At 37.6% G+C, this 18,669-nt stretch overlaps 5 protein-coding genes across 5 annotated transcripts; 4 read left to right on the plus strand and 1 right to left on the minus strand.

Moving 5' to 3' along the window:
* Positions 1-344: 344 nt before the first annotated feature.
* Positions 345-2,186, minus strand: LOC114518144 (rab GDP dissociation inhibitor alpha-like). The gene is made up of 3 exons (XM_028538080.1): positions 1,110-2,186; positions 819-1,018; positions 345-549 (listed from the first exon to the last, which is right to left on the minus strand). The coding sequence occupies exons 1-3, from the start codon at positions 2,092-2,094 to the stop codon at positions 412-414; spliced, it is 1,323 nt and encodes a 440-aa protein (XP_028393881.1). The 5' UTR covers positions 2,095-2,186; the 3' UTR covers positions 345-411.
* Positions 2,187-2,312: 126 nt separating this feature from the next.
* LOC114518145 (glutamine--fructose-6-phosphate aminotransferase [isomerizing] 2-like) lies at positions 2,313-9,586 on the plus strand. The gene is made up of 24 exons (XM_028538081.1): positions 2,313-2,482; positions 2,775-2,882; positions 2,985-3,039; positions 3,922-3,971; positions 4,081-4,206; positions 4,416-4,474; positions 4,582-4,662; positions 4,773-4,832; positions 5,049-5,110; positions 5,201-5,280; positions 5,731-5,848; positions 6,036-6,106; positions 6,333-6,431; positions 6,629-6,724; positions 6,882-6,979; positions 7,091-7,211; positions 7,286-7,363; positions 7,443-7,522; positions 7,698-7,812; positions 8,004-8,131; positions 8,220-8,348; positions 8,435-8,473; positions 8,714-8,875; positions 9,011-9,586. The coding sequence occupies exons 1-24, from the start codon at positions 2,476-2,478 to the stop codon at positions 9,053-9,055; spliced, it is 2,067 nt and encodes a 688-aa protein (XP_028393882.1). The 5' UTR covers positions 2,313-2,475; the 3' UTR covers positions 9,056-9,586.
* A 223-nt stretch (positions 9,587-9,809) lies between these two features.
* Positions 9,810-11,484, plus strand: LOC114518143 (glycine-rich RNA-binding protein-like). The gene is made up of 4 exons (XM_028538079.1): positions 9,810-10,027; positions 10,407-10,513; positions 10,796-11,010; positions 11,285-11,484. Exons 1-3 carry the CDS (start codon positions 9,928-9,930, stop codon positions 10,997-10,999), a joined length of 411 nt encoding a protein of 136 aa, XP_028393880.1. The 5' UTR covers positions 9,810-9,927; the 3' UTR covers positions 11,000-11,010; positions 11,285-11,484.
* Positions 11,485-11,574: 90 nt separating this feature from the next.
* LOC114518141 (glycine-rich RNA-binding protein 1-like) lies at positions 11,575-15,087 on the plus strand. The gene is made up of 4 exons (XM_028538077.1): positions 11,575-13,307; positions 14,043-14,149; positions 14,371-14,739; positions 14,876-15,087. Exons 1-3 carry the CDS (start codon positions 13,208-13,210, stop codon positions 14,734-14,736), a joined length of 573 nt encoding a protein of 190 aa, XP_028393878.1. The 5' UTR covers positions 11,575-13,207; the 3' UTR covers positions 14,737-14,739; positions 14,876-15,087.
* Positions 15,088-16,792: 1,705 nt separating this feature from the next.
* Positions 16,793-17,833, plus strand: LOC114517963 (probable splicing factor, arginine/serine-rich 4). The gene is made up of 3 exons (XM_028537817.1): positions 16,793-16,898; positions 17,261-17,367; positions 17,516-17,833. Exons 1-3 carry the CDS (start codon positions 16,793-16,795, stop codon positions 17,831-17,833), a joined length of 531 nt encoding a protein of 176 aa, XP_028393618.1.
* The last annotated feature ends 836 nt before the right edge of the window (positions 17,834-18,669 follow it).

Raw genomic sequence — 18,669 nt, forward strand, 5'->3', positions numbered from 1 at the left:
ATGTCATTAGTGAATAGTGTAATAATAAACACGTGAGAAGATTTTTATTAATGATCTGTGTCCTGTGTTAGAGATATCTCGAACTGCGCGTATAACTAATGATAATTGATAGATTTTTATGTCAGTAAAATGCGCAATGCTGCGGAAACATAGTATACTCGTAGTCCAGCACTTTTGCAATCATCGCGTGGGCCGTGGGGGTAAATGACATGGCACCTGACAAATATTAATAAGCATTGAAAATGAATTGTGCGTTCCGGCGAAAAACCCAGTCGATTTCATCTTTGTAGACATATGTATATTATATTTATTAATATCAACTATAAATAATACATATTTGTTCATCTGAACTGGAGTTATGTTCATATGTTGTCTTTGGTAAAAACTAAATATATCACAGAAAAAATTCAATTATTCCTCATCTGTCACTTCTCGTTTGACAGAATTTAAGTCAAACTTTTCTCCCGTGATCCTCTCATAAAGGGATATGATATCTGTACATGTTGTTTCAAAATGTGTTGTTGGGTCATAAGATTTGGATATGAAAATCTAGATATCAAAAAAAAGTTCAATATTGTATAATGTACATAGTAACACATCATACTGACGTACCCTAGGCACAGAGCCCTAGGCAATTTAATTTAAGCAGCAGGGAGAACCAGGGAGTTGGGGAGGAGTTGGGGGGGGGGGAAATGCTTCCAATAATTTCCAGAAAGCAATTTTCAGGAGGTTTCATTTAAAGAAGTGGAAACAGAATTCAAACAAAAGATTGTGTAAACCCACCAGCAATTACATCATTTTTTATTGTTACAACTTACCTTACTGTTTATACCATCATCATTAGGTTCATAGAGATCTGTGATGAACACAAACTTTTCATCAATTTCACCTAACAGATCTAGTGCAGGTTTGAGTTCCTCTTCAGGATTTAATGACTCAACCGTTGTGCTGATCATTGCAAGGTATTTGCCTTTGGCTGCGACCTTGTGAGTATCAGATACAAGGCAAATGTAAATATCTAAATAAAAAAGTGGCAAACAGCAGCCAACTTTAGTAAAGTTGAGCATTTGTGTGCATAGCTGTTAATAACTATTAACTAGGCTTCGTACCTGACTTTCTTTTAAGTTGATTTTGGGGGAAAATGATTTGACATGACAGTGATTCATCAGTTCCTGCTATACCGTGAGACAGCACACAAATACATCGGATAACCTGGCCAATCTTTGAAACAGAGTCGGGAAAATATGAAGGGTCACCCACAATGCACTTGGCTTTTGCAATCTCCCCTCCAGATGAAATTCCCACAGCCTCACCGGCTTCCATAATGACCTCATCGACTGGCTTATTCACCATGAACACTCCACCGTGTAATGCAGCCAGTCGTGAAAAACCTTGGGGTAACTCACCCAGGCCATACACAGGGTATATATATGGACTTTTACCATACTTTGCAATTGAATCACGGTACAAGTTAATTCTTTTAATGGTCTCAGCACATGGTTTGTTTAGGTAGTCATCATCTAAGTACAATGCTAATGCATGTCCTGTAAAATCAATTGTATTCTGATCAAGACCAAAGTTCTCATAAACCTCAGCCATTGTCGTAGAGTCGGGCAGGACTTCCCCCCAGGTTTTTGGGTTGGCAAAATCAAAGGCCGACACAAACTCCAAAAAGGTGCGAAACCGTCGCTTTTGGAAGAACCCCATCAGACTGGAACTTAAAGCCTCGGCTTCATTAGAAGGAACTTTATACAGTTGACCGCTCTTATATACATAACTGCCTTCGACTAATTTAAAATTCATATAATTTGTTACACCCGTGTACATTAGAAGTTTCACCAAAATTCCATTCGCGAGGATGAATTTCGGTATCAAATCTATATTCCACTCCCTCACCCTTCCGATCTGAGTGAAACCCTCGCTTTTTCCCGCCAGCTCGTAAAGTTTGGCCAAATTCACAGAAGCGCTATCACCCCCATAATATTCTCGTCGATCCAAATGGAGTATTTTTCGGCCGTTCAGAGCTAAAAGACCGCTCAAAATACACTCTTTCAGGCCAGTTCCTAATATAATGGCATCGTAGTCACCGTTCATGGTCCCCAGAAAAGAGAGACAGAGCGGAAAACAGTTATAAAAAAAAATACAGAAATTTTTTCACAGTGTAGAGGAATATACAACACCTTTGTTTTTGACTCCGATTCGCAGTTTTCACGACGCTTTTTCGGCGAAAAATATTTCTAGCGTTTCTCAGCGACGCTGATCTCACCGGATATACGTGTACGTGGAGTGTTTGTCACTGGTCAATGCAATGCGCATGGGACATTTGACCTGACACGGTGGCAAATTCTATTTAAATTTCCTTGTCGATTTCAAAAGAATTGCAATTTCTCCAGAACGTGGCATTGTAAACTGTACTCTATAAATCTATCGTAGAAAATTTAAACTAAAGCGAAATCTACGCTTGAAAGCTTCGAGATGTGTGGTAAGTATTTTAGTATAAAACGCTTTAGGCAAGATGTATTGCAAATAAACTTGGTCGAACGTACTTGCTATGCATCTGTTGAACGGAAGTTTGTAAACGAGGTTTTGCAGAAAGTATTTTATATTTCTAATGTTGCATTTATTGCTACTTCTTACGCTTTAAAGCTCAAAAAGAGACTTATTAAAAAAGAGACTAGTTATAGCTTTGAATTAATTTTTTATCGGGAAGACGACTACTTATAAGTTATAACCTCACTGTTCAGAAATATAGACATTTCTGGGTATTTTTATAGGGATATTTGCCTACCTCAACTATCTCGTCCCAAGAGACAGGAAATTTATCATCGATACACTCATAAAAGGTCTCAAACGCTTGGAATATAGAGGCTATGATTCGACTGGTATGTTTTGATATATATTTGGAAGAGTATTTTCTTATACAATGAAATTTCCAAGCAAGCTTGCAAAAACCGTTTTACTGAACAATTTCATTTGTCTTCAAGGAATTGGTATTGATGGCGACGTCAAGTTACATGGTTCCGATTTGAAACAAATAAAGTAGGTTTGGATCTATTTTTTTTCATAATATTGTGGTAAATCCGATTGAAGTATTGTGTATGATGAGCCTCTGTTCAAAACGACAACGTACGTTGTGTACTTTAATATTGTTTACGTAGAACTAAAGCTAAACTTTGTGTAAACGAGATAAATCTATTAAATCTGAACTATTTGTATGCAGTCCTTACTCCTGGACGTTTTGCAATTTGAACTTTTTTTATACAATGCATTTTTTGGCAGGCTTGCAGCGAGTAATTGTATATTAAAATGAGCTTTGTACTCGCTATTTATTTGCTACTAGGATACATATTTTTTAAGATCGAATATTCCCTTGGAGAAACACATTAGCATCTCATTTATTGCATCATTATGTGCATGAATTGCATTTGACATTTATCTAAACAGCCAGGCCATATCATGTGAAAGTCACCTGCAACTAAATCAGTACCTTGTTACATCAGGAAGTTGAATGTGAATTCCTGGAAATGCATCAATTTTACATGTGCATGGATTTCACTTGACATTTAAATTATCTAAACAGCCAGGCCATATCATGTGAAAGTCACCTGTTTCTATAAATCAGTATCTTGTTACAACATGCAGTTGAATGTGAATTCCTAGTAATGCTTCAATTTTAGCATTAACAATTCATTCTTTAAGTCCTTAAGGAATTACATAATATTGTTTGAGAATTTCTTTGTGTATAAGTTAGTAAACAGTCTTTGTGCAAAATCATTTGATACAAGTAGTTTGCATTTTGTTTGAACAATAATTCCTGGAATCACATTAACACCTGACAGTCCGTTTTGCTTGTTTTGAAACTTAACAGTGGGCAAATACACCATGCCAGTATTAGATAACCATTTAATACTGTTTGTTAAGGTTGGTGAAAAAACGAGGAAAAGTGAAAGCTCTTGAGGATGCAATTCAGAGTGAGATTATTACTACTCTATTAACTTCATAAACAGACTAGATTCTAGTTGAATCCATTCTGAAATCTACCAGGGCTTTAATAAGTTCTCCTCTTACATCGTCCCTTAGAGGTACAAGATCTCAATTTTGATGCAAATTTTGACATTCATTTCGGCATTGCTCACACAAGATGGGCGACTCATGGTGTGCCAAATGAAGTGAACAGTCATCCACACAGGTCATCACCAGAAAATGGTAAGAAAATGGATCATATGACTGGTATTCATTTAGTATCAAATATTGGGATGTTATATTGTTACCTAGTCTGGTTATTGAAAGATGCATTGCATAACCATACATAGCTCATAGCTGACACATTATTCCTGAAAAAGAACTAAATCTCTCTAAATTATTATAAGCCAGTTAGATAAGACCACCAGATAAATCAGTAACTTTTTTTTCAGAATTCATTGTCATTCACAATGGCATTATCACAAATTTCAAAGACCTTAAAACCTTCTTGGTAAGTCAGGTTCTGGTTAAGATGCACTGTATTAGAATATGTATTAATTAACAACCCAGACCAGTTGCATGCAGTTGTCCAACAATAATTCTATATTTTGTTCATAGCAAGGCAAAGGTTACAAGTTTGAGTCAGACACTGACACAGAAGTGATTCCGAAACTGGCCAAATATTTGTATGAGACATCTGTAAGAAAATTTATGCATTAATTAAACCTTAAATAAATAAAATTGTTAATCACTTAGTCACTTCTCAATGAGTTCACCTAACAATCGATAACTTTCGTGTTTGTTTGTAGAAAGGAGAGGAGGGAACTGTGTCCTTTCGAGAAATTGTTGAACTTGTAGTAAAGCAACTGGTAAGTTGATTCATTAGAATAAGTCCACCAGGGAAACATGAAATAAATCATACATGCATCATGGAAGCATCATACAATCATCCTCCTTATACTTTGTCATCATCATACCTTTCCATGATCCCATCATCATGATTACCATAATCAATACCATTGATAATCATCCCTCCAGTTGACATGATAATCTTTAAATTATAATTGTAACTTTTCATGCTGTAGGAAGGAGCTTTTGCTTTAGTATTTAAAAGCCTTCACTTTCCTGGTCAATGTGTTGTTGCAAGGTACTTTGCTCAATCTTTTATGAGATAAATTTTCCTGTTTGTGCAAAAGATCTTAAAGGTTCCTTAATAATATTCTTTTCTCCAACTTAGACGTGGTAGTCCTTTGCTCATTGCGATAAAAAGCAAATCACCCCTGACAGTAGACAAAGTGCCAATTTTGTATAGTGAAGGTATCAACAATAACAATTCATCATATATCTGTATTCACTATTATTTTTAAGAATGTCAATGCTCAAGATAGCAAAGAAGTATTGTATCCAGTTTTCATATCGCGATCTGTGTCACGCACATTTTTTATTTTGCAATTTTTTTCCCTCACGTTGCGGAATCTCGGGTATCGCGTCGCGGGAACAAACACGCGTACCAGAAAGAGGGCATGCGTGCATCACAAACCGCAAAAGAAAACTGGACTCGAATGCTTCAGGGCCACACAGGAGATTGTGTGAACCTTTTCAAACCGTTTTTGGTCATAATGCAATTGAGACGAAAAAATCTCGAATCCTGACAAGGATCAGTCCTAGAATGTGGGGGGGGGGGACATGTAAGATTGTTACTATGATCCATTACTATTGCAAACAACAAATTTACTCAGTGAAATCAATTCACTGATTTGTTCGTAGATAACCCAATGAAATTGTCTCGAAGTGACAGTCTGGATAGCATGGGAAGCACTAACTCTATGTATTACAATGTGTCCGAAGGAACCGCCATCGAGTATTTCTTTGCGTCTGATGCAAGGTATGATAAGACTGTGGATATAAGGCGCATAGACATAGCAGAGCATCCTCGTTCATAGGTTATTTCCTCGTTTCATGATCATGATCACTATTTTAGAGATGCCAAGGAAGAGCAACGTCAAATAATCCGTAATATTATTCTTTAATTTATAACTGCCAGGATTTAACTTTGTTCTTCTAAATTACAGCGCCGTAATTGAACACACTAATCGAGTTATCTACCTTGAAGACAATGACGTTGCTTCAGTGGTTGACGGAAGTAAGAAAGAAATTGTGATTTTTATAAAACGACGTCTTGCATAGTTTATCGTTCTCCAACATAATACCCAAATTTGCTCCCCTTCTGCCCAACCTTTGGCCTAAATGGGTTGTGGGTTGACGATCCTTCACCTCTTTGCGCATTCGAGCAATCCATAGGCGAGGCAGATGTTTCTTGCATGATAAGATTGGAAGGAGAATACCAAGTTTACATACTATTTCCGTAGGTCTTTTCATTCACCGATTGAAGAAGGAACAGAAGACGGATGGAGTTATGCATCGAGAGATTCAAACATTGCAAATGGAGTTGCAACAAATTATGAAAGGTAAATGAAAAGGATAGGAAAAATAGTTAAGAAAAATAGCCATCCATCCATTCAACGTGGGCGTGGTGGTAGAGACGTTAAGACAACGCATAAAACGGAAAAGCCTTTACAAGTGGATGAATGCCGAGGAGTATTAAGTTTGTTTTAATGAATCACCATAATTCAAATATACACATGTGCACTCATTTCTGCTTCAGCTGGTTACAGCACGTTCATGGAAAAGGAGATTTTTGAACAACCGGAAAGTGTCATCAACACCATGCGTGGACGAGTTGATTTTGACAATTACAAAGGTTTGTGATTTTGAGATGGTTTAAAAATCTATACATGATTATAGGGACCAAGCAATCCAGCTATATCTCTGCCGGAAAGCGGGTTGAATACGGTGGAGATTTCGGTGAACCTTAGGAAACTTAAACAAACTATCTTTTTGTTTTTTTCTTCCGTTAGTAACCTTGGGTGGTTTGGTAAAATATGTTGATATCATAAGAAGATGCCGTCGTCTGCTTCTCATTGCGTGTGGTACTAGTTACCATAGCGCTTTGGCGGTAATGCTTTGAATTTTCGTATATTCAGATTGTGTACTTATTATCAGTCATGAACCAAACCTAAGCTCGTTTGATACGGGTTTTATGCTAATAGTCATGCAACTATTCCAGACTCGTCAAATGTTGGAAGAGCTTACCGAACTTCCGGTCATGGTCGAACTCGCGAGTGACTTCTTAGATCGAGCCACGCCCATATTTCGTGATGACGTATGCTTCTTTATCAGCCAATCAGGTTTGTCGAATTCTCGCCGCCTTTTGTTTTATCTCGTTATGCTTGAAACATGACGTGAGAATTCTCCTCGCTAGGTGAAACAGCTGACACTCTGAACGCGTTGCGTTACTGCAAGGAACGTGGCGCTCTTTGCGTTGGCATCACTAACACAGGTGAGCCAAAACCTAAACCGGAGATGAGCGTGTACGACCGTGAAATGTTTTAATAATCAATTCCATTGTTGCATTACAGTTGGAAGTACTGTGTCACGTGAGACGAAGTGCGGTTGCCATATCAACGCGGGACCTGAGATTGGCGTCGCTAGCACAAAGGTTTGATAAATCTCAGTATCTTTCATTAGAAATGCATTCGACGCGGCCATTCATCTCTGCTCATTCTGATTACTTACAATACTCAGCGTATGTCACACATATGCGAGTAAACTATACTCGCCAGCATTTAAAATCATCTCCCGAATGCAATGTTATGTTTTTGGCGATTTTCTAGGCCTACACCAGCCAGTTCCTAACTTTGGTGATGTTCGGCTTGATGGTGAGTGCTGATCGCCTGTCAAAGGTGGAACGAAGAAAGGAGATAATCGATGCCATGAGGAAACTACCAGGTGAGTTAAGAGCACTTCCAAATTCACCATTACCACCATTCATTCTCATCTACCATCATCATCAACACCATCAACCATAGCAATGTCCAATTAATTCGTCAATTTCATCAAAACTATCGTTTCTTTACAGGGCAGTTGAATTTGACCATGCACCGAATACACTAACCAAACTAAATCGTTTTTTTTTTAAGAACTTATTAAAGAAGTTTTGAAAGTTGACGTTAAGATCAAAGAACTTGCGCAGGAGCTTTATGAACAAAAAAGTTTGTTGATTCTTGGTCGTGGCTACAACTTCGCCACCTGTCTCGAGGGAGCTCTGGTATGAAATAGAAACGAATTTTGTGGCATTTCCTTCATATTAATAGCGAGCGAGTTTTGACAAATATGACATCGTATGAATTTTGCAGAAAGTCAAGGAACTCACCTACATGCACTCCGAAGGTATAATGTCCGGAGAATTAAAACATGGTCCTCTTGCAATGGTGGACAAAGTATTACCAATCGTTATGATCATAACTAAGGATCGACTTTACCAGGTCAGTATTGTTGGCAGATCTTCTTACTGACCAAGCTTTTGAGGCTTTAACCGACAAAACTATATTTTGTGATTCTTTCTTTACAGAAAGTCATGAATGCTCTCCATGAGGTAACAGCCAGGCAGGTGAGTTAGCTCCTGATTTGCATGAAACCACGTCAGTTCTGGTACTATCATTGTTCTGACGTGACATTTTTCCAGTTCACTGCATTCCTCCTTTTCCATCCCCCCGTTCGTCTCGACAATGATCTCTAATCATTATCGGTAAGCTGGAACCGCTCCATTTTGCACGAATGGAACCCTGGTAAAGGGGTTTTATTAAAGTTACTCTCATTAAATACACAAACAACAATTTTATTTGCCAAGGGTCGTCCTATCATATTGTGTTCCAAAGGTGACGAAGAAGTGAAGAAATATGCGTTCCGTCATGTTGAAATACCACAGACAGTCGACTGCCTTCAAGGGATTCTCACTGTTATACCATTACAACTTCTCTCCTTTCACGTTGCTTGCTTACGTGGATATGACGTAAGTATTATACTATAATGAGGTCATTTATATGGAGTGTTAGCTGGACCGCCAACCGGTCACTAATTAATGACCGTTAGCTAACGTCTTTTACGAGGTTTTTTAGTAAATTGGTTTTTGAAATTCTCTTCATAGGTTGACTGCCCAAGAAATTTGGCGAAATCCGTGACAGTGGAATGAGAATTGTACATTGACAGACTGAAAAAACATTAATATAACCCATCAAACATATTTTAAGATGGTCTGAAAACCGTCAGCCATATTTTTAGGCTTTATGCTATATTTTCGGGGTTTTTTCTCCAACAATTTCAAGTAATCTTTCAATGGCATCAGCGTGTCGAATCACTCCAAACATATTGTTTACATCATGAGGACCTTTTGAAGATTTCGTGGTCTTAAAACCATTTTGTGTTTCTTCCTAACATACTGATTTAGCGTATAATAAATTTTCCTGATTTTTATAATACTGCCAGCCATTCAAAATTTGTAGTAAACTCTCAATTCTAATCTACAAGTTGACGATTATATACCCTACGTGGACAAAATGACATCCAAGAATCAAGATTGTAGAAACATTCAACTGTAAGTTTACTATACGGCTACAATAATTCAAAAAAAGGTGCGACCCTTCTGCACGAAATTAACCACAAAATATAAACAATGTAATCATCGCAAGATAGTCAAAACATCAAATAAAAATATTAAATGTCATTCTTGGGAAGTCTATTGTTTTAATTTAGGTAGGCAGCTGTTAGATGGTTAACAGTGAACTGTCAAGAGCAAGTCCTCCAGGAATTATAATATAGCTCAGTGGGGAAAACAACGAAAATAAGCAATCTCGAAACCAGAGCCCGCGATCCATCGGGGGGAGTGGGCTCTGGTTTCGAGATTGCGAAAATAAGGAGACCTGGTGCGAGGAACGCCTTTGGTAATGCGTAACACGTGATATTTTACATGCGTGTTTCAACTTCCAACAGTTCCAAGTAAAATCTAAATCAAATTTATAGTTTTGATTGTTTCCAAAAGCTAACACCTGAAGTATTTTACAAACTATGGCCGAACCGCGCAAAGTACACGTCGGAAACCTTCCATTTAAAATATCACAAGAGGAAATTCGCGAAGCTTTTGAAAAATATGGCGCCGTTGAAGACGGTAGGGCAAGGAAACAATTGCTTATTTCAGTGGTGATTTTGTTTGCGTGTGAAATAGCGCGCTTAATTTCTATCGTCTTGACAAAGGGAGATGGGTTTCTAAGCCTCCAAATTATTCTATCCCGGATTTGCTGGTCGTTTGTTGTTACTAAAAGTATTAAATGCCTTTCAAATCAAACCGAATTTGAACTGTTTCTGATGGCAATCGTTACTAGTGTATTTAATAATCCGGCCTAGTTTTTTCCATTTCAGAATCGGTCTGTTTAGGCGTTTTCTTGATCCAGAATGAATTGTAACCATAAAAAATGTATATAATTGTATGATTTGTCTAAAGCAGATTCCATGATTGATGAATGATGATTCATATTTTTTCAATTTAGTCATCATTGTGAGTGACAGGGATACTGGCAGACCTCGTGGTTTTGGATTTGTCACATTTGAAAATGAAGAAGATGCCAAGGAAGCCATTAATGGACTGGATGAAACGGTATGCCAATTACCAAATTGATTATTACAAGGAACTCCCCTCAGTTGATCGGTTAAGAAAAGTATAAGTGAAATAGTTGGTTGGCACATATTCTGTCTCAATTGAAATCCGAAAGATTCCATATTCCCTGGTGATGAAGCGGTCCTTGGCAGACTGGCGTTATTCTGCATCAGATTTTATCATATATTAATCAGTAGCGTGCACGTGCTGACCACAAGTGTTGGGCTACCTATGATTTTGTGTGGTTACTTTTTATTTCAAACCAAATTTATTTCATTCCAGGAGCTTGGTGGACGTAACATTAGAGTGAGCGAGTCGAGACCTCGTCGGGAAGGTGGTGGTGGACGTGGTGGTGGCCGCAGTTATGGTGATGGTGGGTATAGTAGAGGTGGTCGAGGTAGTTATGGTGGTGATAGATATGGTGGTGGTGGTTCTGACCGAGGATATGGAGGTGGTGACAGATACAGTAGTGGTAACAGATATTGAAACTTTCATAGGTAAGCCAGTGCTATATATATATAGTATTTTTAGATTTTATCAACTCTCATATGTATTTTATTGCCACAATGCTACTTGTCCAAAAAATTTAATGATGTGATGCACTCAATAATGTGGTTTACATACAGAGCATACTAGTGTTGACCACAATGCAACTTCTGCGGTATTAACCAGCAAGAAAACCTATAGCATTATGTTCCCTTTGGATCTCAGCATATTGATGCATTTTAGTGTTCATTGATATGGCCATGCTTATTCTGTTCTCACATAAAGGCTCGGGATGACAAAATGATCGAATCGTACTCAGTGAATCTCTTGTTATGTATCAATTATGACATTGGCCGATCCAACAAAGAGTCATGGCCAATTGATCTCTAGGTGATCCATGTTCGCGAGAGAAGTCTACCCGTGCAATGATGTCAACTTTTTTTTACTTATTGTCAATGTTGTCCGATTAAAATATGATTATTGGATGTTTCTCTCCTTTTCTATGCCAACAGTACCTCATTTAGAGTCCACAAAACCAGTTTGAAACTTGTTTGTGCTTGGTTCTATCAACAAAGCTACCTATTTTACTTATCAAATTTACAAACGATTTTTCAAATTTTTTCTTGAAAAATATTTGTGACCTGTTTCCACAAGATTGTTTTTAAACTAATTGATTAAAACAACTTTGTTACCAGTTTAAACCATTGGCGAAAGGCTTGCTTCAAAATCTTTTAAATTACCTTTACTGAAACAGAATATCATTTAAACAACGACTAGAATGTGGACATTTTATTCCGTGAGTATTTCGTGAGCTATTTGAACTTTCTGGGAACTTGTCAACGAATAATGTGCTAAAAACCGGTAGAACCGGATAAACAGGTCGATGACCAGTTGGAATTTGTTCTGTTCTCATCAAGTGATCTACTGTTGTGCTTGTCTAAATGTATTTTGTAACAGCGTCTGCATTTGCGAAATTTTCTTTTACATTCAACTTTGAGCGTCTGCTTAATGACCATCCTAAATAGATTGCCGGAATCTGTACCATTAGGACTCCTCCGACTCGACTGAATCGGAAAAACAGGTAGTATAAGACTTTAAGCAGATTTGCAGCCAAAATCCCAAGTCAGTTTTCAAAGTAAAGTCGTGAGTTATGCACACTATTAAATGCACACTAGGAAATGTTCATGTGAATAAGAAATTCCATAGACGTCTAGATCAGAATTCAGGAGAAATGAAATAGTTTAGAACTGGAATTGGGCGCACAGTTTAGATCTTTTTCGGTTTTGTGAAAAATTGAAAAAAATTGGGGAGATATATGTAATGGACAAATATTTAGTAAGTCATCCACTTCATCAGATGAATCTGATAAATGGTCTATGAGAGTAAAAAAATCTTCACTTCGCGCAAGTGAAGACGCCCTTTGACCCTGGCATCCTGCAACTAGACAACCGAATATTTACAACCATAGTTCGTCGTTCGCCGTGGTATGTTTGTAGTTTCCCGCTTTTTCAGCGTTTTTTCAATGTTTCGCGGGAGACAAGCCTTTGAAGAACCATTCGCGGCCGTCACTTTAGTTACGGCATCACAAATCTGCGCTAAGTGTCCAACGAGTGAAATGAATTTATTGCGGTTGAAATATTTCATGTAAAATCACGCGACAACCAAAAGAAGGGATTAAGAGAGGTAAAGCTGCTTTTCGCTTTGTTGGGAGAGGAATGTTTTGTTTGAGTCTCGAATACTAATGGCTCCAGTGAGTAGGCGTGAGAGATCGTAAATATTCGTGTCTCCGACATGGTGTTTACATGACATGCAAGGAGGTTTTCCTATTTTTGCAAACGGTGATGGCCCTAATATCGCACAAAGGTTCAAAATCACAGACTTTTTTCACAGTTCAACCCGTTGCGAGACAATTTGTTTGAAAAATTGGCAACGCCAAGTCGCCAACGCCCTATGGACTCATATAGGGAACGCCCACGGCGTTAATTAAACGTAATAAACTGACGATATAAAATTCCTTTCAGGTAAAGAAATTTTAAAGATGGAGGATACAAGAAGTTTTCCTTTGGGAATGGAAACACGCAGAATTTTCGTCAATCGTCGTGCATCTCGGTATAGCCACGTGACTTGTTTCTACAATTCTCGTTCTTCTCGCCGCGAAAGGAAAGAAGCATTTGGTTTGGCGTGTACGTTGAACAAAAAACACAAAAAATGGGCGAAAGTTGTAAACTTTTCTTCGGAAATGTTTCCTTCGATTCTTCTGAAGACGACCTAAGAGAAATGTGTGAAAAACATGGTACAGTTGAAGATGGTGAGTGAAAAATTAGTGGCAATACTTCTCCACTCGTTTCACCGCGTGCTCGAATGCTTGCTTTTAGAATTCAAGTTTTAAAGCCATTTGAAACTTATTTCACATGATCTAAGACGTCTAGGCGAATGTATTATTGATATTTAGATGTTCTGATGCTATATTGAATATATTGACACCGTTTAATATCTTTCGTCGCGAATTTTGAAATATTTTGCGGCAAATATTTCATGCATGTGCTTTGTCAGTGGCATTATTATAAATTATAATACATTTGAAATGAAGTACTATATAAATCCTACTGATTTGACTGATATGAACCAAAATTCTATGCGTGATCTGTCAATTTGTGCGAAAAAACATAAGCATATGAGTTGCCAATTTCATTATATAATGCTTAGCCTTGAATGCTTTTTTTTCTGACTACACTTTTCATGCTGAAATCACTGTTAAGTGTCTAACCATACTGGAAAGTTCACTTATCTGCCAAATTTACAAGCAGTTTCACAACCCTATGCTGAAGAGATCTTTTTATGTATGCTACACAGAATACACCCTTGGCATATCATTGGAAAAAAGTAAAAATAGTATGCCAGTATCATGCGAGGTTCATGTGCATTCTCTTTATTTTTTCCTGTCAGAACAATACCTTGGGCCGTACCAAATCAGACCATAGTTTAAGGTTTCCAGACCCAGCACAACGTAGTGTAAATAGTAATTTTTCCTTGTGATTTTTAGTTGTGATTGTGAAGGATAGGGAAACTGGCAAGTCCCGAGGTTTTGGGTTTGTTACATTTACAAATGCTGATGATGCAAAAAGTGCAAAAGAAGCTCTAAATGACCGGGTATGTTAGATCAACATTTTGTTTAATGCATAGGTTTTGTTGCTATGGTGTGTGTTGTCTTCAAATAGCTTTGAATGATACTTTGACACCCTTTTAAGCTTAGGTGTTTTCTTTAGAAGATTAGTTTCAATCAGTTTTAGCTTTTCATGTAGTCAAAGTCATTTTGTTAATAGTTTCACATTGTAAGCTAGTAAAAATATTATTTTTGCTTGCTTTTATAGGAATTACATGGCCGCAAGGTTAATGTAAATGATGCAAAGCCACGTAGTGATGGTGGAGGAGGAGGTGGTGGAGGTAGAAGTTTTGGTGGTGGTGGAGGCCGTGGACGTGGTCGAGGTGGACGTGGTGGTGGAGGGGGAGGTAGAGGAGGTGGACGTTATGGTGGTGGTGGTTATGGAGGTGGCGGAGGAGGCTATGGAAGTGGTGGAGGAGGCTATGGTGGTGGTGGTGGTGGTAATTATGGTGGTGGCGGTGGTTATGGTGGAGGTAGTTATGGTGCAGGTGGTGGTCGTGGTGGTTATGCTGGTGACAGCTATGGTGATGGAAGCTATAATTATGGTAGTGGAGGAGGCCAATATAACTATTAATAGGTAAGTCAATTTCTCATTGTATGCACATTTCTTAAATAAATATAAGGGTGCCTAAGTAATCCATTTTCTTCTTGAATATGTCTTCTTAATTTTGACTGCGTATGACTGTATGTATTCTTTGTCTTATACTATGAAGGCCTATGATGACTGAATGCCTGTTCAAATGTCTGAGAATATTGATCCGGATTTGTTACATAATTGGTTTGTCCAGTCCTATACAAGATTTGAAGCACATTGAACTTAGGTGGTTTGAAAGTCTGGCAGAGAACGATGTCTATATCTTTTTTTTATTTTAATCTAAATTGTTTCTGTTAATATTGTCCGATTAAAGATTGTCTTTTAGTTGTATTCTATTTTCATATCCGGTTTGCCGCCAACAGTACCTCATTGTCTACAAAACCTGTTTGGACTCATTTTTTGTACAACTGCTTGTTTTATCTGGTAAAATTTTCACAATTAAGAATGCCAAAAACTTTGTAGCATTTTCAGTGCTTCTTAGAAAATTTTAAACCAGTTTGAACTTGTTCTGTCCTCAACTGATCTACTGTTGTGCCTTGATTTCTATGTTCTATTTTTGTTGTTCTTTGTGTACATTATGAGGTCTATTGTGACTGTTTATTAAAAACTTGGCCATGTGTTTTCCCATTGGTGACAATTGGTGACTAATTATGCTTTTACTTGTCAAAAAATTTGGTCACTGTTGGAATTTGTAATTTTGGAGGATGCCTTCTTGCATACCCTGTAAAAAAAAATACAGATGGTATGTGATTGAGTGGGGATTTCATTGTGAATTATCAACTATAATAAAATTGCTTTCGTTGGCAAGTAAGTGAGGTTATAGCGTGCAAAAGTTACCAATAACTTTGTCCGAACTAATAGGTCGAGGCTACCCAGAATTTGTGAGATGAGTGATAAAATAGGAGGGAAATGCCTGAAAGTGTTTTAGTTGACTGTTCAAGGACTTAATATCAATGTGACCACCAGTAATAGAACTAGGTTTTCTTTGCCCAAAAAAATATACAAAAATTGGAGTAATTGATTGTAACCATGTTTTCTGTAAACAAATCATTTTTACTGACGAAAAATAGTCCGGATGTAAATTTGCCCTCACTTAACTTTCTGTATTCAAATCTGCTGTTGGTGACTGCACCACAAATCTTCTATTAAATCATCGTTTATCTTAAATGTTCACAGCAATGTTGGTGCAAATAAAGTAGTAAGAAAGATTAGTTCAGGAGAGAAATGCAAAAGTGCAGCGAGAGGTGGTATTAGCATTCAATATGGATGTTCAAAACGTTCTACAACGTGGAACAAGTTCCGAAACTGATATAAGTTCTGAAACCAATTTGACACCAACTTTTGTTAGTCCCATGGCGCGTGATATACCCACTGGTGTGCACGTGTGAAATATTTCAAAAAATACTCATTGTCCCCCTGTGAGAGAAGCAAAAGTTCTCGTTTGTGGTAGTGGTTACAAATATTTTTGAAAAATTGTAAATGTAACAGAATTTTAATAGAGCAATTTTGCTAGAAACATTCTTCATGGATGTATTTGGGACAGGGCGATCGGGAAAAGCTGATATAAAGTTAGATAGTGAAAGAAATGCAACATGTGAACTAGGCTTATAACTCGGTTAATTTTAACCTCGTATCCAAGTTACTACCACTCTTGTATGAAATAACCTGCCAATTGCATGGAAAACCTAAATCTTCCCGACTGTATCAAGAAATGAGTTAACTTGTAAATGAGAGTTACTAATACCAGACTGGAAGATCAGGTTGAGGATGCAGATACATATAGAGCTCAGTGCCGTCAGTGGTATGTGACGTAGGAACCCAGTGAACCATAGGGACGACAAGTGAGCTCTGGGGACGACACGCGAACAGCCTGATGTGTCCACTTATGGGCTAGACGACCATAACGATCCCTTATTATCCCTATTCTCCTCGTGCGTTGATTAATTGTTCAAGAACGCAGGCAGCAGCCACCAAGTTGTTCGAATTGAATTTTTTGCCTAAAGCCAGTTTCTCACAAGATCTTGTGTATTTTAAGATGAGTGATCGCGAGGATTATAAAATATACGTCGGGAACTTGGCCTACGATGTAACAGAAAGAGAAGTGCGACGACATTTTGAAAAATACGGAGATGTTGACGAGGGTGAGTGTAACTAGTGTGACGAGCACGATGCTGTAGCACGATGCTTGGGTTCGTACTGATTTGCAACCTATACAAAGCAATTCCAAAAGGGCCAAAAGATAATATTGTTTAAGTTAAAAGGTAGGCCTGATGTTAGTGTGAAATACTTGTCAGCCCTGGAAGAGTATATGCCAGTTTTAAACTAGAACTCGAATGTATAAAAACTTGAGGTACCCGCAAGTGTGGCTTATGTCTATTAAAGCTTTCACTCAGCATTTTCATGTAGGTGAACATAAAATCTTATCGTGTTTTTGGAGTTCAAGACATTTGATGTTCTTTAAGAACTTTTGGGTTCTTTTAGCAAATTCTTTATTTTTTTTTAGTCTTCATTGCCACAGACAGATATACACGTCGTCCAAGGGGATATTGTTTTGTGACATTTCGTGATATTGATGATGCAAAAGATGCTATTCATTCTGCAAACAATACAGTAAGTGTATTTATATTAAACTGGATAGCTTTAAAGCAGTTTTGAATTGTTTGTGTTTAATTTTTCACCTACAAGTCCTGTATTTCCTTGTTGGGCAAGCTGCTACAGTTGTTAATAGGATAACCATATCATGTGTGAATTTGTTTAGCAATTTGCTGGAAGGGAAATCAATGTCCACAAAGCATTACCTAAAAGATCATCCAGATATGATGACCGTAGACGGCGTTCTGCCAGTCCAAGAAGGCGATCGAAAAGTCCTCAAAGAAGATCCAGAAGTCCTCCAAGAAGGTCCAGAAGTCCAAGAAGAAGGCCATCTAACAGCCCTCCCAGGCAATCACCTGGTAGCCCACGGCGAAGGTCTGCTAGTCCCAAAGGACTTTCTCCTAGTCCCAAAAGGCGATCAAACAGTCCGGGAAGGAGATCCTCAAGTGGTAGCCCACGTGGAAAATCTCCAAGCCCAAATTAAAGAAATAGGTAATTTCAGTATTGGTTTGTAAGAATGTGCATGATTTTAAAGGCAGCTATGTCCTTACACAAGTACTAAAACCTTAATTTATTACTCCTTGGATTTTTATGCGGTTGCCATATAGGATATGTTTTGTAAGGATATGCTATGGCCTCTGTTCATGCAACAGTATTTCTTGATATGATATGTCTCCTTATGATATGTCGATACACAAACACCAGCCTTGCTATGATATGTCATGTCTGAATGATTATTGGTTAATGGTATTGGTCTGTTTGATGGCTATGTTGCTATGTTCATGCTATGAGTCTGAACAATTGAGTCTAAAAGAGATTTGATGGCTATGAGATGGGGCTATGAAACATTTTTATAATGTTATGGAAATTTGATGGCTATGATTATGCTATGATTTTGATAATGTTATCTGGATGTTGAAAATGTATGAGTTCATCTTGACCAGGTATAACATCAGACATGTTTAAATCTTTTTTCTTCTTTGAGAAGCAAAATGAAGCCACTTTTCATTCTAAAGTATAAAAAAAATGGCCACTGGATTCATTTAAAAAAATGCCAAATAATGCATGGATGTATTTCCAGCAAATTTGTTTGGGATCCGGGAATTTCAGAACTCTAGGTTGTACATAATTCTAGGTTGTACATAATTCTGAAGGACTCAATAAATTGAAATTGATGGTATATTCTTGGTCTCATATTCTCATGCTTATGTATTTTAGACCAAAGAAGCAAACCAAACAGCTACCATGGTGTCGTTTGATTTAAAGAAGACAAGTTTTCAAGAGTCTTGTAGACCTTGGCTTGATTTGCCAAACAATAGT

The sequence above is a fragment of the Dendronephthya gigantea genome, unplaced genomic scaffold (genome assembly GCF_004324835.1).
Source record: "Dendronephthya gigantea isolate DGI-Jeju-01 unplaced genomic scaffold, DenGig_1.0 000010F, whole genome shotgun sequence".
NCBI lineage: Eukaryota > Metazoa > Cnidaria > Anthozoa > Malacalcyonacea > Nephtheidae > Dendronephthya > Dendronephthya gigantea.

Excerpts from the sequence above, each read along its gene's own strand:
- LOC114518141 (XM_028538077.1), top strand. The coding sequence starts at position 13,208 with ATGGGCGAAAGTTGTAAACTTTTCTTCGGAAATGTTTCCTTCGATTCT. Across the intron at positions 13,308-14,042 it reads ACATGGTACAGTTGAAGATG|TTGTGATTGTGAAGGATAGG; the intron begins GTGAGTGAAAAA and ends TGTGATTTTTAG. Across the intron at positions 14,150-14,370 it reads AAGAAGCTCTAAATGACCGG|GAATTACATGGCCGCAAGGT; the intron begins GTATGTTAGATC and ends TTGCTTTTATAG.
- LOC114518144 (XM_028538080.1), bottom strand. The coding sequence starts at position 2,094 with ATGAACGGTGACTACGATGCCATTATATTAGGAACTGGCCTGAAAGAG. Across the intron at positions 1,019-1,109 it reads TCAACTTAAAAGAAAGTCAG|ATATTTACATTTGCCTTGTA; the intron begins GTACGAAGCCTA and ends TTTTTTATTTAG. Across the intron at positions 550-818 it reads ATGATGGTATAAACAGTAAG|ATTTTCATATCCAAATCTTA; the intron begins GTAAGTTGTAAC and ends TTTGATATCTAG.
- LOC114518145 (XM_028538081.1), top strand. Across the intron at positions 8,132-8,219 it reads CCTGTCTCGAGGGAGCTCTG|AAAGTCAAGGAACTCACCTA; the intron begins GTATGAAATAGA and ends TGAATTTTGCAG. Across the intron at positions 8,349-8,434 it reads CTAAGGATCGACTTTACCAG|AAAGTCATGAATGCTCTCCA; the intron begins GTCAGTATTGTT and ends CTTTCTTTACAG.
- LOC114518143 (XM_028538079.1), top strand. The coding sequence starts at position 9,928 with ATGGCCGAACCGCGCAAAGTACACGTCGGAAACCTTCCATTTAAAATA. Across the intron at positions 10,028-10,406 it reads ATATGGCGCCGTTGAAGACG|TCATCATTGTGAGTGACAGG; the intron begins GTAGGGCAAGGA and ends TTTTCAATTTAG. Across the intron at positions 10,514-10,795 it reads TTAATGGACTGGATGAAACG|GAGCTTGGTGGACGTAACAT; the intron begins GTATGCCAATTA and ends ATTTCATTCCAG.
- LOC114517963 (XM_028537817.1), top strand. The coding sequence starts at position 16,793 with ATGAGTGATCGCGAGGATTATAAAATATACGTCGGGAACTTGGCCTAC. Across the intron at positions 16,899-17,260 it reads ATACGGAGATGTTGACGAGG|TCTTCATTGCCACAGACAGA; the intron begins GTGAGTGTAACT and ends ATTTTTTTTTAG. Across the intron at positions 17,368-17,515 it reads TTCATTCTGCAAACAATACA|CAATTTGCTGGAAGGGAAAT; the intron begins GTAAGTGTATTT and ends GAATTTGTTTAG.